At 43.1% G+C, this 23,536-nt stretch overlaps 1 protein-coding gene across 3 annotated transcripts in view; it reads right to left on the bottom strand.

Annotated features, from left to right (window-relative positions):
- nek7 (NIMA-related kinase 7) overlaps positions 1–23,293 on the bottom strand; it is a 63,489-nt gene extending 40,196 nt beyond the window's left edge. Inside the window, exons 1-3 of one of the 3 annotated variants that reach the window (XM_061238590.1) lie at positions 23,052–23,293; positions 5,525–5,576; positions 4,595–4,676 (exon numbers count right to left, since the gene is read on the bottom strand). In XM_061238590.1, coding sequence (XP_061094574.1) covers positions 4,595–4,648 — 54 coding nt within the window. In that variant the 5' untranslated portion in view covers positions 4,649–4,676; positions 5,525–5,576; positions 23,052–23,293. The other 2 variants (XM_061238589.1, XM_061238591.1) reach the window with 2 other exon arrangements.
- Between the last annotated feature and the right edge of the window lie 243 nt (positions 23,294–23,536).

Below are 23,536 nucleotides of genomic sequence, written 5' to 3'. Positions count from 1 at the left end.
AGGGTGTCAGGGGCAGGCAGGGGGAGACAGGGTGTCAGGGGCAGGCTGGGAGGGACAGGGTGTCAGGGGCAGGCTGGGAGGGACAGGGTGTCAGGGGCAGGCAGGGAGGGACAGGGTGTCAGGGGCAGGCAGGGAGGGACAGGGTGTCGGGGGCAGGCAGGGGCAGGAAGGGAGGGACAGGGTGTCAGGGGCAGGCTGGGAGGGACAGGGTGTCAGGGGCAGGCTGGGAGGGACAGGGTGTCAGGGGCAGGCTGGGAGGGACAGGGTGTCAGGGGCAGGCTGACAGGCTGGGACGGGCCAGCCGCTGATGGAAGCAGGAGGAGCACAGGAAGGATGACAGGGACAAGACGGGAGGCAGGGCACGGACTGAGAACAGCATGGATGATTAGGTGTGATGTGATAGCACAACACAGCCAGTGGCTGACACGGAAAGGACAACAAGCCAGAGCGGTGTGAGAGCACGCTGGGCACCACGGTATCACAGCAGGGGAGACAGGAGATCCTCTTCCGTTCACAAAGATGAACCAGGGGCCATGCAACATCTGCTGATTACATGGGACTCTCCCATTTCCACACACATACTACACGGAATCAAGGATTCCAGAGACAACTAAGCATGGACAAAGCTAAACTATCTATGCAGTAATAGCCGCTAGCACCTACCGCCAGTTAACTTTGGAGCGCGTTCATAAATGCATATCTCCTATCTTAAATGTTCACATGTAAACACGGAACCAAATTACAGGATACAGGTGAATAGCACAACACCACTTACAAATTAAACTGCTAAATTGTTTTATTAAAATGCAGAAACGGCATGTTCCAATTCAGAGGATACATGCACAGTTCCCTAAAGATACAGAATACCGAATTTTCTTTAAAAATGTTTTCAGTACAACACAACAAAAGGTGTGAAGCTAAGGCTCCATTTTCATATGTTCTAATGTAGTTAGTAATAAGAGCTCCCATATATTTATATATATATATATATATATATATATACATTGCAACTGCAATTGGAAAAGTGCCAGCTTGGGAGAGCACATAACGAAAGTCACAGCGTCACATGCAAAAGCAAAAACACGAACATGTTTTTATGAGGTGTGGGGGATGTTTCTGAAACACTGCTATTTAATAATGCAGTTCCAATTTTGTTCCAGGAATCCTTCAGAAAAACAGAACATTGGTGAGTGACTAATTGGAATAATAGAAAGGAAGACACGGGGAAAAGACTGTAGGTGCTCTTTGGAAAAGTGTGTGTGTGGGGGGGTAGGCAAAAAAATACAATCAAACAGAAAAAGTTCCAAGGCAGTCTTCTATTTTAGAAGTACATACAGGTTTCTGCTAATCAGATCACACTCTAACAAAGGTTCTGAGAAGCTGAAGTGTCTGAGGGATCTGTTTGTTTTATTTTACACATACAGTAGGCATGTCGTTCTAATAAAGGCACTTTAACGCTGAAGCGTACCTTGGATCTTCTTTACATTACTTTGTCATCTTGACTTTTGACAGCAAGCTATGTTTTTTTTTGGGGGGGGGGGGGGGGGTTTTAAAGCTAATCTCAACACACATGCTCCAGAATCTATTCCCAAACTTCAGAATACGGGACTGGCTTCCATCAATAGTTGCAACTCATCTTACTGAGCAGACCAATTCTTTTTTTGGTTTGGTGCACAGATGACCCAACTACTGGTGTTGGTCAATGAGTAACTGCAATGTAGCTTACGATGGCTCTCATTTATGATTGAGGCACAAGCTTTAGTCTGACACCAACTCCGAGGCTTCAAATCTCTCACCCTGGCATAGAAAGCTGTGAATAGTCCTGCCCCTTCCTATCTTCAGATGATAATTACGCCGTACACGCCAAGCAGACATGTCCATCACGCCAGCTGGCTGTCCAAGCTCTTCCAGCGGCTGGCAGACGCTGCTTGCGGCCCTGGCTCTCCTCTGCCCTCCGCCCCTGCTGGGGGAACGACCTTCCCCAATCAGTCAGGAAGAGATATCCACTGGCTGTCCTCCACAAATGTCAAAAAACCCACCTTTTCAGACTTCGCCTTTTCAAGAAGCTCTTTTCTCCCTTGATCTCGTTGGCCATGGACCTTGATGGTGGCACCTATGACTTTAACTTTGCATATCACTAGCCCTTCTTGCATTTGCTTAACATGTCACGTGCATGTTCGTAAGTCACTTTAGCCGAAAGCATCTAAGTAAATTGTAGATTGGAGGGGCTCTTACCGACATTGTTTTCTTGTAATATTGTAGGTACTATATTACATTATCCAATGCTTCTGTGATTGTTTGCATACTACTCCAACAATGCTTAAAAACGAAGGGTGAGTGTCGGCAAACGTGTGTCACAGAACCACAGAATCAGAACGTTAGTGCCACCAGAGACAGTTTTAGGAGTCTGGTCAGGTGCTAGCATTAGCCGTTAGTCTCACAGAAATCAATGGTAGCAGCAATTGGCAAACCTTCCATTGTGAATGGCTGCGCAATAAATAATGGGCCATTTTGCTCCAAAGGAGTGCCCAGCCCATTACCAGCCAAAAGAAAAATGAATGGAAGTCAATTTGAAGCTTCAGTAAGGCGTTATTTAAAACCTTGATAACTAGGATTATAAATATATTATTCCCATTTTTTAATCTTTATGCACAAAAAAACTTGTCTGCCTCAATGTATGTGGGCGTGACACCTAATATTTGCCCTGCAAAAAAGCGATTTTTACATGTTGTTCCACTTTCGGCACTGAAACAGAAGACCAGAACACATGGAATCTCATTTTTTTTAGGACCTGAGCCACAAGCACAACAAAATACTAAGATAGTGCTACTGAATGGCATTACACCATCATCCATTGAACCTGCTCCTGTTTATGCATCTCATCAATGTATCTCTGGCAGAAAAGACCCTTGACCAAGCCTCACAAATGTCATACTGCATTTCACCACATCTCAAGGGGCTGAACTAATAAAGCATAGTAAACTGGCAGGCAGTGCAGGCAACATAAGTTCAGTAACATCCGTCACCATTTTAGGCCTATTTAGTGTAACGACTGTGGGCTACTGGCTTAAAAAATGACATCATAATCCTAACAACCTAGCTGGTACATGCCACAGTAACACACTAATAGATTCCATATTCATCTGCCCAGGGACTATGGAAGAAATTTAGCATTAGGGACCTCAGGCACATTTAGTTGCCTGAACATGACATCCACTGAATATGAAATAAAATGTATACAAATAAACTTTTCCCAGCTGTGAGATTAGTGATGTCAAAGCAAGTAGCCCTGTTGATTTTTCCAGGTTTGCGTTTTGATAAGAGATCAGATTGATGCCAGCAGATTAAATTCTAAAATCTGACACATAATAATAAATTACATTTTATTACAGTTGCTTTATGTATTTGTATAATGCAGCGGGACTCAACTCCATATCCTGCAGGCGTTTTTGCATTAACCGGGCACTACACCACCTGATTTCACTAATTATTTTACCTGCTTGGTTCAGATAAGCTAATTCGTGAAATCAGGTGGCGTAGCGCACGGTTGAAGGAAATGCCTGCAGACAGTGCGGCCCGAAGGACGTGGAGTTGAGTAGAGCTAGTCTAAGTTATACGGTGCAAGTATATAACGATATATAGCAAAATAGTTAGTATTTACAGCCTGGAGCGTATAAAGCATACATTTACTTTGGGAAAGTCGATTTCTTACCGACTTGATTGACCCTGCATTTTAGGCACTAGATAGCAACATACGCTAGATAGTAAACAATCTCAACCAACTTAACAAAAAAAACAAACAAAACAATCTACCCTCTCATTTATTTTGTTTATTCAGAAAGGTTTGCTATTGTTGTTCTCCCATGAATTAGTCTTAAATCTAAATTCTCACACTCCACCCAGAAGGGGAGATGATCAGAAACAAAGAAAAGAAAGCGTTTGGAAAGGTGTGCGATTTTCAACCGCAGAGATTCAGCGTGCCACATTTTCCTCTCCTGCTGTTAAACCTATTACAAGGTAATCACGCGTCGGTATAATCAGGTACAGCGTTGAGAATCAGGCTCGGAGAACGCGCTTTGAATAAATGCAAAATGCAGAAAGATGCTGTGAATTCATAACTCATCCGACAGAGGCTTTTGCTGTCTGCTTTCCACACCCGTCCACCCTCCCTCTTCCTCGCACTACAGGTGAACAAAACCTGAACAGAAAAAAACACAGGATGCGGCATCAGGAGCAGTTCTCCCAAGTGCTGAATCCAATTATCACCTCTTGCTCCACAGCTGGGAGGAACTATATGGAAAGCGGGGAAACGCAGCCTATATGGTGCGGCGTTCATCCGGAGCCCGTAGACAGTCCCTGTGGGTGGATTGATGGAGAGAACTGTCAGAGAAGGAAAAGAGCTACGGGGGAAGCGGCGAAACAGCTGAACGCAGGAAGTGGAATAGCTTAGGGGGCCGAGGAAGGGAGAGGGGAACGGAGGCTGGATTCGCGGGTTAAAAACACACTCTGGCAGCGGCGGTTTCTGGCTGACGTTGACGCTCCCCCGCTCAGACGGCGGGAGGGAGACGCTCGACGCAGCGAGCCCGTCACGTACCTGAGGCTGGAACACGGGAACGGCAGCCTGCTGGCCTTGCGGTTGGGCGTCCATGACGGCGGGAGCTCAGTCGCTTGCAACCCTGTCAAAACACAGAAGCGGTTCTGAGCTGGGAAAACGTAGCTATTTCTCTTACGGGCGAGGCGCAACTGAACTGCGGAGACTGTCGACGCCCGGACGTGACAGCGGCTGTGCGCTCAGGGTTCTGCTCCCGACGAGGTCTCCCCAGGAGGCACGCGTCACGTGATCACGGAGAGGGTTCACATTACGGCCGGGTAGACACCGCGGACTCCGCTCCAATCGCGTTAATGGGAGTGCGTTACAGATCGGGTGAACGCAAACGCTACTGTATGTCTGAGGCGCAATAAATAATGCAAATTATGGCTACAGCTCAAATCTGACAAATGTTTAATGTTCTACTGTGTGTCATACAGCTGTCATACAGCAATGTATCTAAACCTTGTTCATCAGAGTAAGAATACATTTATGCACGCTTTTTCCTTCCCACTGGCTCTGGGAAACGTGTTCAAGGATACACCTTGATCTGACAAATCAAACGGCAGCATTCGCTTGGCTATTATGCAAGCCATCTTCTGGAAAGGCGGGTTTTAAAAAGCAATTTGGGAAAATCCATTTCAGGAAGCAGATAAAAGGATACGTTTTAGCAAACAATCGCAAGTTTGTTTAATTAATGCACATTAGATTCCAAGAGACTGGAGTGGTGCATTATTGCGTAATGTTTACTGTCAACAAAATGGCATTTAACATAACGTAAATACAATTTCCGACCCATGCATTATAATTTGTTTTTATTTTCTATGTTCTGACTTCTATTCATACTCACTGACATTAAATCAATTATTCAGGACAGTGTTAGTCTTCATAGTTAGTTTTCCTTTAAACTCTTCATTTTCAGACAGCATATCTTACCTTGCACTAATGAACATGGGGTTTCCAATGAAAGGCAGCTATTCGGTGTTTCCTGTGGAGAAAGTTTGAATATGTTTTAATTATGCAAGGTTTATGCTAGACAGAAAGTAGCCATACAGCTGCTGTTTCATTTTTGAAGTTGTGTTACATCATATTCATTACACAATTGATCATATATTCACTCAAACAATAATAGCTCTATTAATGAAAATGTATTAATAACATCATAATAATAAATAATATGAATAACTAATATTGATATTACTTTGACAAAAATAACAAATAGAGCATACACTTCACTCACTTAGACATTGGATATTAAATCTATATTTGTCACTAGTTTCATCATCCACCAATTCAAAATACCTCTGTTCTTTTGAAAGGACTGCCGACATTTTGAATCCATATATAGGTTACATGTTGAATGCGTATACTATGTTTGTATATGAGACAGACCAAGAAAGAGAGAATAAATTAGCTGATGTCTACGACAGTAAGAAAATACAAAACGCGGGTCATTTTTATACCTAGCTACAGTACGCCTATATGTGCAGGCATCAGAATTTTAATGATACTGTCAGGTGCCGTATCGGTACTGTCACCAGACAGCCACGTGCGCCGCAGAAGAGCCTTCAGCGGCCTGTTTTGCTGCAGGGATGCGAATTTCAGATTCATAAAAGGCTATTTACTTGCCGTTCACTACAAATGATTCTCAACCGTCTGTCTCGGTAGCATTGTCAGGGAAGGAGGCGGTCTCGGCTCTCAAGTCAATTAAAATCCCCGGCGGAGAGGAGACGATGACAGCACAGAGCCGCGACCGGCGCCGAGTAATCGGCCTTATTTAGCGAAGGTTAATATCGCTAATTAAACACGGAGCTCGTACTCGGAGCACCTACGTGTCTCAATGACTCGGCACTTTGCTTTCGTTTGTGTCTGCCGGTTTTTGTTTTTTTTGGGTTCGTTTTGTTTTGGTTGCCTGCCTTTTTTTTTTTTCCCCACTATGTCTTGTTGTCCTTTTGAATACTCTTTGAAGAAATAACAATCTTTCTCCAGGGTGGCAGTGAATTGGCCATCTTTCTGAAATTGACATGAGAACCTCTTGTCACACAGAGCTACTATGTAGTTTATCGACATCTCAATATAACCCAATACTTTTGAAATGAGGAAAATAACAGTGTCCTTTTGTGACATACTAAAGAAGTGGGTTTTGAAGCCACTCTGGGACTAGTACATTTGTTTACGATACAATGTGCAAATTAACATCTACAAATTAATTACACACAATTAAAAATGGCATTGTTTAAACCAACACTGTATTGGCATAACTACTACATTTCAGATGCCATCAATGATTAGAAGAAACTAGAGCTAGAATTCAGCCAATTAATCATAATCAATCATACAATAAACTGTTGACATTTCTGTGTAATTACATGGAAGAATTAAGTACCCTCTCCCAGGCAACAACAACATCATACATCAAGCGGTTAGTAATGGAACTAGAGTCAAGCATCATGGGGCGAATGCCTAGTTAGTCATTTACACTTCAGTTTCAGCGATTTTAGATTGGCTTTGGCATCATCGGCTCCCGTCCTGACCCATCTCTGTGTCAAAATAACTCCAGGGCATCGGATCTTCGTCGACAACTCATCGAGTTTCTTTGCACCCTCATTAAGAGAATCAATTAAGGATGCCAGGACAAATCATCGCAGGGGTGCAAAACAATGAAAGGGAACAATCACCAGTTTGGGCATAAGCACAGTTCACACCATCCATGGGTCTGCGGCCAAACATTCAGCCTGAGCTACAGCCAGTGACTGTGGCAGCCTACTTCTTACAGGAGCAATGTACTGTAAGGGAACTTACTTCGCTATAATTTGAATAGAATTTTAGTCATTTATTGTTTTTCTAAGCTTTTTAAGAAATCCCTTTGTCCTGTTTGAGCAGATAGTCACACACTACATGAATATTAATTAGACAATATTTCTGGACACGCATGGACAAGTCGGCGTAGCTTTGAGAGTTGGGTTAATTGCGATAGCTAATGCAGCTCCTGTGTTGCCATTTGATGATGATACAAGATCGTAACTGGTTGAGTAGACAGGTTACTCAATGGTAGATACTTTTTTATAATACAATACAATTTATAATATAATGTTGGCTATCGTCACACATTATAACCGTTGTCTGTAAAGCTAAACACCGCTCATGACGCATCCTATTGGTTTATCTGCAACAAATGAAAATGCCAGCCAATCAATTCACATACGTTTTTGTAGTTCCATATGTAGTGAGGCATTCAAACGTTTTTTTTCTTGGAGCCACAGTTTGCCCCCATGCAGGTCAAATCATTGACCAAACATGAATTTGGGCCTAAAACACTATTTTCATAACATAGGTAGCTCTTTTATAACTGCTCAGGACAGATCAGCCCACAATTCGCACACTGTTCACTGGATACAAAATGGCGGTTGGGACTCTGTAAAATGACGCCTGTCCATCTTCCACAACGAGAGAGTCAGAGCAGCCTTCCTGCCTGCTGGATCCAGGGAACAGGTACTGTAAGTGCAGAGAGGGGGCACTGCCTGCTATTGATATTCCAGTCTAGACAGCTGCATCGCATCTGATTACCACAGTCACAATCTCACAAATGATATCATGTAGGCCAATCAAAACTAACATTTAGATTTCAATTAAGCATTTGTCAATACATATAAATAAATACTAATGATAATAATATTTACCCTAAAATTTGCTTAAAATAATTTCAGCCATCTGAGTGCAAAACCTACAGAATATCACAATTTAAATGACCATCATAATCATAATATTGCCGCACCAAAGCTTTATGTTAGCGTTTTCACAGATTCCATTATCCAATTCACTGCATTTTGAAATGCAGGTGTCAGGAAACGTGCGGTAGCGGCGTGAACGTTCGACGGCTCCACAATCAGTCTGGCAACTACACCGGCAAGCGCTCGCCACGGACAGGCCGGCGTTCCAACCGCCTTGCGTTCTGATGTCGAGCTCCAATTACACCCGCCGCTAATTACAGGCCTTCTGGAAAGGAGAGCCTTTTCATTTTCGGCTTTTCGTCATACTCTCGTCGGCCCCCGGCCCCTGGCCCCCGGCCCCCGGCCCCCGGCCCCCGGCCCCCGGCCCCCGGCCCCCGGCCCCCGGCCCCGCGCGACCCGCGGGGTAGCTCCATGGAAGCTCGGCGGGCCCGGTCCGGCGTTTCAGCCCGGCTGCGGCCACCAAAACTCTCACCCAGAGCAAGGCTCGTTAACACACCGCGCCGCATTCCGGTCCAGGGTCCAGAGGCAGCCGTCTCCCCGCGCCGCTCTCCAAGGGAGACAAATAAAGGAGTGGCGTTATCTCCACTTTAATGCCAACTTCCTGTCTTCTGCATTATTCATTTGTGAAAGCGGGGAGATACAGGGAGGGGGGGGGGGGGCGATCAAGGCGTGAGATCGGAGAGAAGAGGCTTGTGTTAACTGCCCAGAACAGTCTTGCAGCAAGTCAGCTCCCTGCCTTCTCCGTGCCGTCACAACTGCATTTCAGGATAATAAATATAGACACGGAAAAGACGAGTCTTTTTCCGTTTAGACTTTCTGGTTTTCTCGCCAAAAAAATGTAATAATAAAAAAATCTTACAATATCACCAACGGTATAGAACTCCATAAATCAAAAGCACCTTTGAGCTTCAGAATATAGCAGAAGTGTGCCCGTGATTACAAGAAATGGTGAAAGCGTATAGAGTTTTCATGAAAGACTCAGCACCATCTGATCTTCCCATCCTAATCATCTTTGAATAGCAAAGGCCCTAATGATGGATGGGTAGGAAATGTATTTTAATCACTATTAAAATAGTCTTCTAGTGTGCATCGCCGAAATCACAAAGGAATGGCAATTTTACATCGGTACAGCTCCGTGATAATATCATTGAGTTTCAGCTTCAATGAACTCTGTGAAGATTCATTGTTTCCCCTCATCAAGGCCTTGCAAACAGCCTAATATATTTTGTCCTTGAATAGAATTAAAATAATGAGGAATATCGACTTAATGGTCTTTTTAAGCTTACATTTTAAATGTAAATGTTCAGTTTTTAATGAATCAAACCACTTAAATGTTTCTATATGACTAAGCCAGGAAAATGCGACCCATATGCAACCAAAGGCATATGAAAACAGAGTATTGTGAGATTTTCTAGTGTAAAAACTACTATAAGCACATCTGCACACACACAAACATGGATGATTTGCGATTTTATGAGACAAATTATTTAGGACAGATTGTGTGAATTTGTCTAGACCTGTGTCAACAAAGTTGAACATAGGTTCGCACATCGAAGCAAAGCCAGCATACTGTTCAGTCCTGTTTCTCATAGTGCTTTATGGAGCCAAAAAAGACCACAAGTAAATCCATTAAGTCCAATGACAATGTGCTAGATTCTCTGACCCACAGGCTGTTCACCTTCTAATGAAAGGAACAGGGTTTATGCAGGTTTGTGCAAGTTAGATTTCACACTTTAGGACTTTTTCCAGTACAACTTAACATGCAATTTAAAACCAAATACAATGCCAAAGAAATTGCAAACATGACATGCATATGCATTTGAAGTACTGCCCTGACCAAACATATAAAGGTAAAATATGAATTTTCAGTCCTGATTTTATTTATCTTAGAAAAGTAAAACTGAATTGCTGACTTTATGTCCCATTCCATTTACACTGAAAATCAAGAGAAGCAAATATGATTCTCAATATGAATTCAGGACACAAAAACTGCCTTGACATTACAAAGATGTAAATACTATCAAAAGCCAAGTGAACTGTCCCTTCAATTGATAATTTAAGCCCTCAGCATACCAGAATCAGGGTTGTAGACTGCTGAAATCTGCCATTATACAGAGCCTGATAATAAGCTTTACAATCATGGTGAAATAAGACATACATTAGTGGACCCAGAGATTCTGCAAAGCAAATAATAGAATGTTACAACAAGCTCTGTATCACATCCATGAGAACAAGATGTGTTTACAAAAATCATAAAGCAACAAACCATCTAGTCCATCTTCAGAGCGTACATGAAATGCATAAAATCCAAATCCATGTGGTTACGCATTGATTAATGAGACACCGATCTGTCCCAGTTTGCTCCTGGTTCGCAAAGATGACAGTTAAAATGTCCACTAACCGAAGGGAAACAGTACTGGTTGTGTAACACCCCATCCCTATAAGAACTGCTCACTCGCTGCCCATTTTCCACTGCAGTCCGAAGACTAATCCCTTCACACTGTAACTTAACTCCTTTGCGGGAGTCCCCAAATCTATTGTCTACTTGTTTTTCACCTGTCTATGAAAAACCCCTTTATTTAGCCCATTTTATACCTTAATGGAATTTGTATTTGTCTCGGTACTGTAGTTCCTCAAGTTGTAGTTACAGACTTGGCTTTTCCACCTTGTGTACTGAACATATGCTCACGGCCTTATCATTCATGAACTGTACCTTATCTGATGTGTTCGGTTGTTTGTTGTATGACCTTGTTATGCACTGTTTGGTCGTCGCTTTGGATAAAAGCGTCTGCTAAATAAAATGCAATGTAATTGAATACGGGATAAATCACAATCCGGCTGCAATAGTATCCCCATAACCTCAGAGCCTCTGTTTAGCATCACCACCTATGACCGGGTGGTAGGACAACTATACAGTTACCAGTTATGGTAAGTTTCAGCCACAATACGCTTTTTCAGGCAAATTGTGAAGATCATCCTTCAAACACCTCCTCCTTCGACGATAGCTAACTGGCTAACCCGCTTTAACCAATGTAGCTTACTTTGAGCAGCCTGGATTAGCTGTAATGATATTTCAACCGATGATGATAGACTGTCACTATATTGAAGAACGACATAGTATTTTCACGTGCTGCTAGGCATTCTTCTCACTCTGCAATCCATCAGCTAAGCTGCCTGATCTCTGTACCGCAGGACTGCACTGCAGGCCACAGGTGCCTGATGGACTTCCTCTGGCAGGATGAGCTGGGGAAATCCCTGCAGACCGAAACCCACTCCCTCTGGGTGAGACTGTGGCCAATTCAATTCCACACAATAGGGCGCATGACTACACAAAGAACGAGTACCATGCCAGTCTGCCGTGCCAGTAACTGCTCATAACTTGGTTGCACTTAAGGTGCAGATGGATATGGTCCCACTTAAGCCATACTACAGGAGTAAGTGACAACCTGACCAAATGTGACCTGATCTATCAAAATCAGTCACATTGACCCTGAAACATACCAAAGTTATCTCTCTACTCCAGATATCTACGACGTTGTGTCCCGTTTAATTCTGAGTGCCAACAAACCATGCTTGAAAGTTTCATCACAAGAAAGGCTGGGAGACTGCTAACACTGGGTTAACGAAACACGGGGGCTATAACTGGGTCATATTATGTATATATTTTTACTCTAAACATTTACTCTTGACATCAAGACATACAGACCATGAAAGCAATTACATTACCATGTAGCCACGAACGCAGCTGATGTGGCTGATTGTGACTGGTGAACGGTGACAAGCTGGCTCCAAACAATGCACAACTCCGGTGTTACTTTGACATCTTGCATTTAAAAGCATAAAAAGTCTATTTTTACACTGGATTTGGTATCAAGACAAGCGGATCATGAAAGCCAAGATATTGTTCTACAAAATGAAGATAAAAGGCTGAACGAATTACATTTTTACATAAACATTGATCAGAAATATACTCCTCTTCTTTCAGCATGACGTGTGCAGGAAATGCCTTGCTCATCTTCGACAAATATTGTTTAAAGAGAAAAAGCACAATTAAAAGGAAGAATTACTCCAGTGAGCCATTTTGTATATCGATGTATAGCAACAAAAAATGGCAAATAACATATAGCTAAATGATAAGCTTAATATCCAAAAAACCCTGAATAATAAGAAATTACTGTATCGGGTTGGTTTGCTCATTTAAATGCCGCGGTGCATAGAACTATGCACAAAATGCTGTCTGCTCATTAGCTGTGACCTCTGTTCAGCATTCGTTGTCATTAATCAAAGCCATAATTAACCCTCCAAATAGCAGCATAATGATTTGAAATTGCTAGCAATGTAAGTCCAATGCAAGTATTGAAAGTCATGGCAAATTTGTTGTTTTTCCACTGGACAATGACTATGCTGCAAAATTCTGAATGTCTACATTTACTTCATGACTCTTGTTTAACATAGGCTATACTGAACATTTACAACAAATGTCAGCCTTTACAATTTCAACTCAGCGCAAGTATTGGGACAAACATACAAATTTAATGACTTGCAAGGTCAGTATTCTGTTGCACACCCCTTACATTTGAAGAATGTGTCAAGCCTCTGATCAAGTAACTCAACAGGGTTTAAACCTGGTGACTGCCCAGGCCACATCAAACACTTCCACCTTTTCTACCTGATAAGCACCTTGATTAAGTCAGTGACATGTTTTTGGTCACCAGCTTCTTGCATGATAAACGTCTGGCCAATGAGTTTGGCGACATTGGTGTATAATAGTCATGAACAATATGTTTCTGTCCACCTCAGCTTTCATACTATTTCTGCCATCTCTGGTTACATCATCAATAAAGACCTCTGAACCAGTTCTAGGTGAAGCCAAACAGGCCCAAGCCATCACACAGCCTCCATCATGTTTGACAGATGATGTGTGCCGATGATCCAGACCAGTCTTTCTCCACAATTTCACCTTACAATCACTCTGGTTTATCTTAGTCTCATCTGTCCATAAGACACATCAGATTATAATTTTTTTTTTTTACTAATTCCAATCTAGATGTGTAACCTCTGTGTAATTTGTCTCCCTTTGTCTTCTGCTCACAGTATCCAGCGATACTTTCACCCCCACTGTATGGAGATCATTAGTAATTATTTCAGCTGCCAACTTTTTTTTTCACAGCTCTCAGAATCATCCTGTCATCACTTTCTGATGTCTTCCGAGGACAGCTTGATTGCAAGCGATTCCCAAGTCCTCTATACTGAGGAGGACTACAAGTAGGTTGTTTCTTCTTTAGGACATCCCATACTGTTGACTTTGGAACACACAAACATTTTGCAATAGCTGTAATTGACTTTGCATTTCTAAATAATTTGATAAACACCCAATTCTTATGCTGACTTTGAATAGGGAGATTTCACTCGTTGAATGGCATTGCCGCAATGTAGTTTCATTTCTGTTTACAAAAACCACATGAAATAAATACACACATCGTGAATTTGACCTCATAGTCATTGCTAAATACAAATTTGATCAGTACAGAGGCAAAACAATGTTATGTTAGGACCGATGCAGTGAAGCCAAGTGCACAAAAGTGGTTTTGAATCAGTCTTGAAGTCGTCAAAATGAGCCAGCCCTGTGTTATTAGCCTACGTAGCTAATTACTGAATACAAAAACCAACAATTCTGCCTTTTCTGACAGAAATGTTAATAATTATTTCCATACACCACAGCAAAATATTCATACCTTTTTGCATATAAAATTTTCAAAACTGCACTTCGGGAACCATATGCATCTTGCCATTTTGGCATTTCAGTATGTCACAGGCAGAGTAACTTCAGAACAATTATGTTTCCTTCCAGTGTATTTTCAGGGATATCGCCATTTCCAAAGAAAGAAGAAAAAAAAAAAAGAAAAGAAGTCTGCAAACTCGGGGAAGCCAGAGCAGCAATCCATATTTCAAATCAGACTATTTATAGCTTCCTTTACATTTTTCACTTTCATCTTTTATGGGGTAATGATTATTTCACACCAGAAGTAAATAGCACAGCACAAATCACCGGCTGCATGTGAGGCCTGGTGTGATTTATACCTCCACAAAGTAGCACACTGCCCCACGCGGCTCCGCGCACCTACTCTGCTCTGCATCCGGCCTGAGCAGGGCTGCGCCATACATCGTCTATTTATCGCCATCAGGATATGAACACCAGAGATAAACGAATGGCGAAAGACTGCTTGAACTGTGACGAATGGTATTTATTTCGATTGCCGTTCTGTTAAATTGATTGGCTGTTCATGCACAACGTGTTCCATACAAACCTGTTGGAAATAATGTCTTTTCCTTTTTTTTTTTTTCACTGGGCAGAGGCTATTCATTGTCTGGGGTCTATGTTCGCAGTGTACCTAAAGCAGAAAGACATTGGAACTGTGCACACTTCAATATTTGTTTAAATCGCAAGTCATATCGTCATCGCAATATTCAACACCGTCATCGCACATCAGCTATTTTCCACGTCGTGCAGCCCAACCGCAGAGCGCCCCCTGCAGTCCCCCTATGGAAGGTCTTCCTGCGGCTAGCGCACCGCCACTCACTGCCGCACCACTCCGTCACCCCACACAAACGCCCGCCGTTAAGCAAAGACTCGAGTACTTGCAGCTGTCGCCATTTTCCCCCGTCTCCTCCTCCTTTGAGGAGGTTCGGCTCCGAGGAGCTGGCACGGGCCGTCCTATTATCCGCCGTGCGTCGGGTTTAAAGGCCCTCGATGGCACTGGGGTCCCCGTCCCCGTCCCCGTCCCCCCCCTCTCTTTCTCTCTCCTGCTACGATGCAGGCCTTTTGTTTTCGCTGCCCTTAATTCTGCAGGTGCCTTATAGGAAAAGCCACCGGTGCGGCCGCTTCATTAATCTTGGATGAGGCCGTCTCGCGTGACACCGTTTGATATACGGGGGGCTCCTCATTGAGCAGGTAACCGAGCGAGGCTAAGAAAAATCCATTAAATTACCTGCCGACAAGAGCTTCTGCTCGTCCCCTGCGAAGATAGCTGTGATAATATCAGGGGACTTGATGGGACTGAAACAATAACAGATTGATAAGAGATTACACACAAGGCAAATTCATCCCTTTATGAAATCCTTCAGCTGCCTCTTTTTTTCCCATTCCCTCTGGACAGATTGGACTGTCAATGTCAGCCCGCATGGCAAGAAGTACAAACAAGCAAACTGCAACGATGCACGATTAAGGCGTTAAACCAAAATCCCATGAAACGAAAATTATTGTGAGAAAAACCACTGTGGTAGAAACAGCTGAAGCCCACATTTGCCATTCAGTTTCTGATACCTGGAATGAATCTTTGGTTTTATGGGGGTTTTGTGTGTGTTCTGGGATAGGAGCAGACCACACACAAACACAGACAAATACACACTGCAACATTTCAGAGGAGAAGACTAGGCCTGAACGGGCCACTATCGTCCCAAGCCTGAAAGAGAGCTAGCCTAGTCTCAATGCTCCCGCAACTCAACCATCTCACCACAGAGACCATTATTCACATATATTACAGTACATGCTCTCATCTATAGTCCAGCACACAGACTTCACCATACTTAGGACAGACATTATGGCACTTCCAGCGAAAAACCTCTAATGAACGAGGCATGAAAACGGTGGGGAAAAAAACAGACTGCAACAACGGCTGAAAACGTGAAGGCCTGAACCCATAATTAAAAACCAGTCCTTCAGCGACTATACACCAAGCACACCGACAAAAAAAACAAAAAACTAAAGCAGGCATGATTCTGAAATGCAGCAAAGCATTCATTCTTGTATTTACTATTTCATCTCCCCTGACGATGATTTTTCTTTTCAGCATAACAAACGTGCCAAACACTCAGAGAAATCAGGTGACGGCGGGCTCAGAGTAAGAATCTCTCCATCTCATTGTGCGGTCACCTCGCTGTGTCACGGCAACCTGCTACACAAAAGTGCTGCTCCGTGCTCATGGAAACGGGTGGACTATGTTTATACCAGATTAAAAGGACAAGAGTGTCTGAGTACCTAGTCGTTTTCAAAGGCGACTGGGCCTATACAAAAAGTGCCTAATCCATTCCGGTGTAAAGAGGGAGGCAGCATCGTAGGCCCTGCCAACAGTTGCTTCAGGCTGGGGCTGAAATATAAATGCTGGCTTTAGTTTTCAGCCGCTTAATGAAGATTCGGACTGTTAGCAATGTCGCTGACCGCCAGTTTGCCTCATCACCTCTGACCACAATGGGCAATGGCGTGCAAACCAGACCGAGTGCCCTTACTGTTATTTGCTCAAGGGCAACCCCATGGCAGCAATCAAAATCGTAACAAAGTACTCCAAAAAGGATATTTCCCCCCTCCTCTTTGCAGTGCTATACAAGAAGCAGGAAGTTATGGTACTTGTACTATTGAAAATATGTTTAATTGCCGCATCTTGAAAACTACAAACATGATAATACAATGACGCATTCCATTTCTTAAAATTATACTGCATCATTCCATCGACATCATTCAGCGTGTATTACGGCAGAAATGTAGAAATATACCTTCATTTTTCATTAAAATCATGTCCCAGTGTTCTCTTTCTGGGGTTGGGTTAGAAAAAACCTACCAGAAGGCTAAAACAGCGCGAGAGATGAGTTAATATTTTCGGAGATTTGAACCTTGTTTGCTTCACACTTCGAATCCATCAAATGACAGAGGATGAAATACATTTGTGACAGTAGTCTTTGATTCAAATTTAACTCACAAACCCACCCCGAAATGAAACTGCCACTGAAAAGGACAAAAGTGCTCGGTGTGAATGAAAATTGCACGGCTGATGCGGCCGGGCCTAGGCGAGGCGGAAAGCGAGTCGGCCTGGCTGCGGCAGGCGCGGCGGATGCGTCTGCAGGCTACGCTAACGCCACCGCGGCGGATGCGTCTGCAGGCTACGCAAACGCTCTGCGGCCCGTGTGCTCCTCCAGTCTCATTACACCCCGGGAGCGCTGGCAAAGCAGCGCTCTGTCGTCAGAGCGCTCCTGCGGTGAATAACTGATGAACGGCGGATCACAGTCTCCCTGAAGGGTTACATCTCCACTCTTCCTCATGCCTGCAGGGACTTCCCTTTAAACTCCGGAGAGGAATCAATGCTCCATACCCCGCCGAACAAATCAGCATTCAGCATCGCCATGCCCGCCTTTTACCTACAGTTACACGCCCAAACTGCAATGTTTCTCCCTCCAAAGAGGCTCCCCCCGCACAAGTTTCTAACTCCTTCGCCAGGCGTACTACTGTGTTGCTTTTTACCATACATTTTTCATTCTGTTGTTTTTAGTTTGTTGGTTGGTTTCAGCTGTAAAAAAAATAATTACAGGATTTCCATTGTTTCTTGTGCGTGTGTGTAATGTTAATGTTTTTATTTCTGTACCAGCAAACCGCACTTTCTTAGTATATTTATTGCTGCAGTTGACCTGCAGAAAATTCCTTGCCTGGGCTTGACTGTCATGTGAAAAAAAAAATACCGGCCTGTCTGCACTCTATGTAAATGTACGTGCTTCAATAACACCGTAACATTTACTGCCCTTTGGGTAGACATAATAAAGAGAAAACCTTCATTATATACAACCACGCAACAATTAGCAACAGGCTCTCAGGAGCTGGGGAGAGATTTGCATTCAGAACCGAGAATGGCAAGCACGGTCTCCAGAGAGACACGCGCTGTTGTCGTGCCAACATGTCACAAATCAAACTATGTTTAAAAGCGCAGTCTCGCTGAAACGGACTGGTTTCAGACAGCTCAGACGCGGCGGGTTTCGAGTGGCAGCGCAGGCGGCGACGCTTGCTCCTGGTCAGCATCCATAGGTGCATCTCGCGCTTAGAAGTCACTGGAGAAAGAGGGCCAGCACCACGCAGAGCTGCACAGCCCTGGGCTCTCCTGTCCATCAACCCCCAAAGGCTGTCCAAACACGGCACTGGAGACAATCCAGGGATCCACGTTCAAAGCACCGAGGAAACAAGACTGACGAAATCCAGACACTTGCGCCAAGCTATTTAAAACTGTATTGGGCCCTTTTCAGTAACTGAGCCTCTCATAGTTCGTCATTTGTCTCAATTCTGCCACTGTTTTTAGTCAAAAGGTAGACTTTCCAATGAAATTAACATTATGATAGTGGATAGGTGTTTTAGAAATACATTGAAATATGTTGCCTACACAAGTAGCCTAAATGCTGGGAAAACATAGCGTAGCTTAGGTTACCAAAAGATTCAAAGTCAAATTTAGAATTTGAGTCTTATCAATATTAATAACTTTCTTCGCTAGCTAGTTACAAAATAAAACTGTAAATTCCTGAATTTCTCAACTCACAATAACAGAGACACAAGCAGTTCTGTGACTGAGATCCATGTTCAAAGAAATGAGCTTGCTTTCATCTGGGGTTTTTACAGAGACACCACCCATGCCATCTGCACAGCTTACAAGCTTCAGCAGTCCAATAAACAGGCTTTACAGTGTACTAACTACATAGAGTGCAGCATTCTGGGATAGCACTCTGTAAAATATTCACTATTAAAACAAAACTATCGCCACAGTTGGCCCCCCAACCCAGGAGGCAGGATTTAAGCCTGGTAGCACAGGCCTACAAGATGCCAATTCTTCTTCACCAAAAAACCAAAATGCCACCCTGTCCCAAGAGCTTCAAGAACAGCTAAACCCCCTACTGGCTCCCAAGCCTGGGTTCAGAGATCTGCAAAATATTTTCATTCGCTGCCCACAACCACACTGCTCAAGGTCTCCTGGTCCAACTTGGCATGGCTTCTGAAACAACATGGAGCTTCCTGGAGCTCCCAACAGGCTGTTTGTTTCCCACCGATTGAGAACACTGTGGGCCTCATACTGAGAGACTGAAGCCAGGAGCTTTCTGGCTTTCTGTGTCTCTTCCAGGCTTGGCCAGGCCACAGGCCAAAAGGACTCAAATCCCCAATAATACTACTGCACAAAGCCCACAAACGTTAGCAATCCTGGCAGAAGGATAAAATATTCAGAAAGTCTTTCAAAACATGCGAACGCACCGATCTCTTCTCTCTAGATCCCATGTGAAACATTAAGACTCATTTGCCATGAAGTCTTAACAAATAACCACTGATGGCATTCCATTTAGAGCGACGTGCATTTCATTGAGTGCAAATACATTTTGCGCTTTTGTCTCATTACATGACAAATTCATACTGTCATTGTCACTGTTGTTGTGTTTACAGTGGCATATGCATCGTGTAATTATTCCATGAAAGTGAATTTATATCCCGGGGGATTTACAGTTTGTTTACATATAATCAAAAGGAATGAAGGAATAAAAAAATCACATGAAAGAAATTTTCTGTTTTTGAAATATCCTTCCGGCACAGTGTACAATCTGCCAACATCGCTTATCTAACAGCAGAATCGAATGCTGTGCTTGCAGAGTTTGCCGATATGTGGACAAATGGCTTATCACATACATGCGCATTTGCATCTACTCATGCAAACAAACAGTTCTTAGCACTGACAAATCAAATGCAAAGTGATCTAACTAACCCAAGCCCGCCCAGGTTCTGCTCCAAGCACCTGGGCTCTCTAGCTGAAGAGCGGTGGCATATGCATCATGTAATTATTCCATGAAAGTGAATTCATACCAGCCTCTCACAAATGCTATCTGGACACTCAAATGATGCAACAAAAACACCAGATGTCAATCAAATCTACTCTCCGCCCCCCTCTTCCTGAGCACCACCCACGCTTACCGAGCTCACCTTCTGCCCTGAGTGACAAGCTGTGATCGTGAACTGTACATCAACACATAAAAGGAAAGACATTTGCATTCCAACATATAGGCTAAACGACCCTGAGTATTCTGAATTGTTGTACAAAGGACATATTTTGTAAATAAAGGAACATCAGAACATTATCAGACTATTTTCTTCCAAAATAAAACACAACTGGGCAAAGAGTATAAAAATTAATTACTCCGTTCTGATTGTAATACGGCTGTCAAGTCTGATAACCAGGGAGTATAATACAGTACTTTTTTTTTTCTCCTCCCATGCAGCACTTTTTCAAAATAACCTTGGTGTTGCATCATTTCTGTGAAGGGCTGAACCACACTGTTCGCTATGATGAAGAACACAAGAACTGAAAGTAGGTCTAGAATGGCTCTGGGCATTTTGTAGATCAGAAGCATTTTATAAAGATTTTTTTTTCCTTTTCATTCGAAAACCCCAGAGTGAAATGACGATGGAAATGGTCAGACGATGAGTGTCTCACCCTTTCCATGAATACAATGCAGTCTCAGCCCAGGGACAGGAACAGGAAGCTTACTGCAAGGCTCTAAGAATGTGAATAAATACCAGAGTGCCCAATCATGCATTTCACAGGCCCGAGGATTTCTTTATCTCTTTAAGATGATGTACTTCTGACTACCATTAATGCTGACGTGTCCCATGTAGCAGTCATTTTGTAATGCCTACCTCTTCACAGGCTTAGTAAAAGAATATGCACAAACTCCACAAAAAGCCAATGAATGTAGAACTAGTATGCTTACTGCCAAGGCCTACCTGATGAGTTTATCATTTTTTTTAAAAAGATGAAAATCAGCATCTGTGATGGTAGGTATTTCCAAAAGCTCTGACAGGTAGCTACTAACTGTCCACAAATTCAACAAGCCAGATTGTGTGACTCAGTCATTTATTTTCACGATTTATGTTCCTCTTGATTTCAGGAGATTATCTGGCTGACAGCATTGTGCCTCATGAGATGTGAGGTAGATACAGCATTCGCATATGGCCAGTGCGGTAAGCAGACGGCACTGGCTCCAACAAGCTCTGGTTATTTCACACTATTGACACGTTAAGGGATTGAGATTACCGCATGAATTCAGCATTGGAATTGTGTAACAATCATTTTGCAGTATAGCAATGGGCACCGATGGAGGAAAGGAAACATTAATTTCACAGGTTTCAACCAATGGCGTTAATATTTTGAAGCAAGGTTGATGAAACCACAGCCCAAGTTCTTAGAATCATCTGGGTGGAACCCATCTCCCCGTGTGCGTGTCACGGTTGTGACACTACCCGTAACTAAAATCTTGCCAGAGAGTTACTTTTCATCCTGACAGGCAACTGATCAAAAGACAACATCAGCCCCTACAGGCTCCTGATGGATGTACCTGACACAATCTACTGAATTTATGGTTTTAAAAAACAGGATTTCTTGTGCTAACACTTGTTTCCATGAGTGACCTGAGGCACTGAAGCTTTAAATAAGAAGTTCAGAGGCCATCCCTGAAGTGCGCAGTGGAACATAGGGAAAAACATTTCCTATAAAACCTCCTGCCAGAATGTGTCACACATGACCCGTTTCATTGGGAAGGTAAAATAACATTCAGCACTCCATGCAGCCCATCTTAAGCTTCCACTGACAAGGCCACTGCATCATTTTATGTCAATTTAGCAGCTACAGTGAGGTGTAACAGAATGCAAACCACGCTCCCCAGAGGCCTTGGCTGCATGTAGTGGGCAAACAGGCAAAAAAAAAAAAAAAGTATTGATGCTCGGCAGGCATGTGCCTGGAGCACTGGACAAAAAGGAGCCAAAAATATATTTTCATTCAGCCAGGTATAATGCCACCCTACCTGGCTTTGTTAATAACACTATTTGGCAATTCCGTCTTTAAATGGGTTGCAACACACTCCTTTAACCTGAAACTGATTTGAAAGGGTCCAATGTTTCTTGTTCAACTCACAGCACAAACTACAATTTGGCTTCGCAAAAAATTAATAATAAACACAGCCCAAATCGACACTGGCGAAACGGGTTAGAGAGAACTAGCTCAACATTTGCTAAACATCTAGCTAACAGTCTAGGTGTCATAATGGAATTGGCTAGGACTCAGTTACATATGTTGCAAAAGTTACTGACATTCCTTATATCTGCAGGAAAATGTGTACCAACTAGCTAAGGTTTGCTGTAAAAACATGACCAGCCAAGATTTCTATGAACTAGCTAGCTTCTAGTAAGTTACTCGCGGAGCATTTTTAACCTAGCATGGCCTGACTAGCTAGCACAGACTTAACTTGGCTAACTAGCAGCGCCTTACTATGCCCACAATACACATAACGTTAACTAACTTACTTCACACATTCGGATAGCAAGATAACATCGACCCAAGGCCAAGTGTTGATCAGCCTAGATGCTAACCTTACATACTCGTATTCAATGGACGCTAGCTATACTCGCTGGCAAACAAGCAACTTTGGATAACTTAATGAGAACCAAGCAACTTTTGACAAGCTTGTTAATTGCATCAGTTATCTTCAGTTTTCGTCTGACCAAAACGCATTTACAAAGATTAATGTAACTTGCAAGATAGGTTGCTGCGCCAAGATGGTGAACAACCTAGCCTAACTAGCTTGCCTTAAACTGGATAGCCAGTGTTAGCTAGGTAGCTACAGCCAACAATTTAGCGAACGTCCTTAGCAATCGGTTCCTAACGTTACTGTTACTCTCGTGGTTACGCTTAGCTGTAGTATGGAAACCATGCATGTAAACTAAAAAAGAAGTTTAACGTTACTAAATTAATTCACCTGTCAACGTAGCAGCTTACATACAGCACATCAAAGCATCGGGGGAAACTTTTTTGCAGTTAAAATGTCATTAAGAAACCATTTAAGTTAAACATGTGACGCGTATTTACAGTTTCCTCGGGTCTGTATCTTACCAGGAAGTAGCCTCGGGGTGCCTTCGCAGTCAAGGACTTCTGAGTTGATGGCAGTTGTCTGATTTGGCTGTTTTTTATTTTTATAAATTTACCCAAGGTTAACTTTCAGGACCACTCTTCATCAATGCATTTGGCCAAATATAGCAGTTTAGATTCCTATAATATATTGTAAAGTGTAATAGTTACATTACTGTTAGGACTGTACCACAATTCTTCACCAGTCCTGATCAGTGGCAGTATTACATCCCAGCATTCCCGGAGGAAAGGGGCGGTGCACAGGTCAAATATGGGGCTGCTGCATCAAATACAGCGGAAATCTGAGATTCGCGCAACTAGCCTGTAATCCCGACACCTTTCTGACACTGCAAATCACTGGCACCCGAGTCAATCGGGAAAGAAAAGTAACGTTTCTAGGGTGATTTTTTTCTTGTATGAGGACACGGGTGGTGGTTAAATCTTAGTTGGGAAACACTCAAATCCGTTAA

Source organism: Conger conger, chromosome 4 (genome assembly GCF_963514075.1).
Source record: "Conger conger chromosome 4, fConCon1.1, whole genome shotgun sequence".
In the NCBI taxonomy this organism is placed as follows: domain Eukaryota; kingdom Metazoa; phylum Chordata; class Actinopteri; order Anguilliformes; family Congridae; genus Conger; species Conger conger.
The sequence above is the reverse complement of the archived record's forward strand: the minus strand, read 5'-3'. Positions and strand labels throughout refer to the sequence as shown.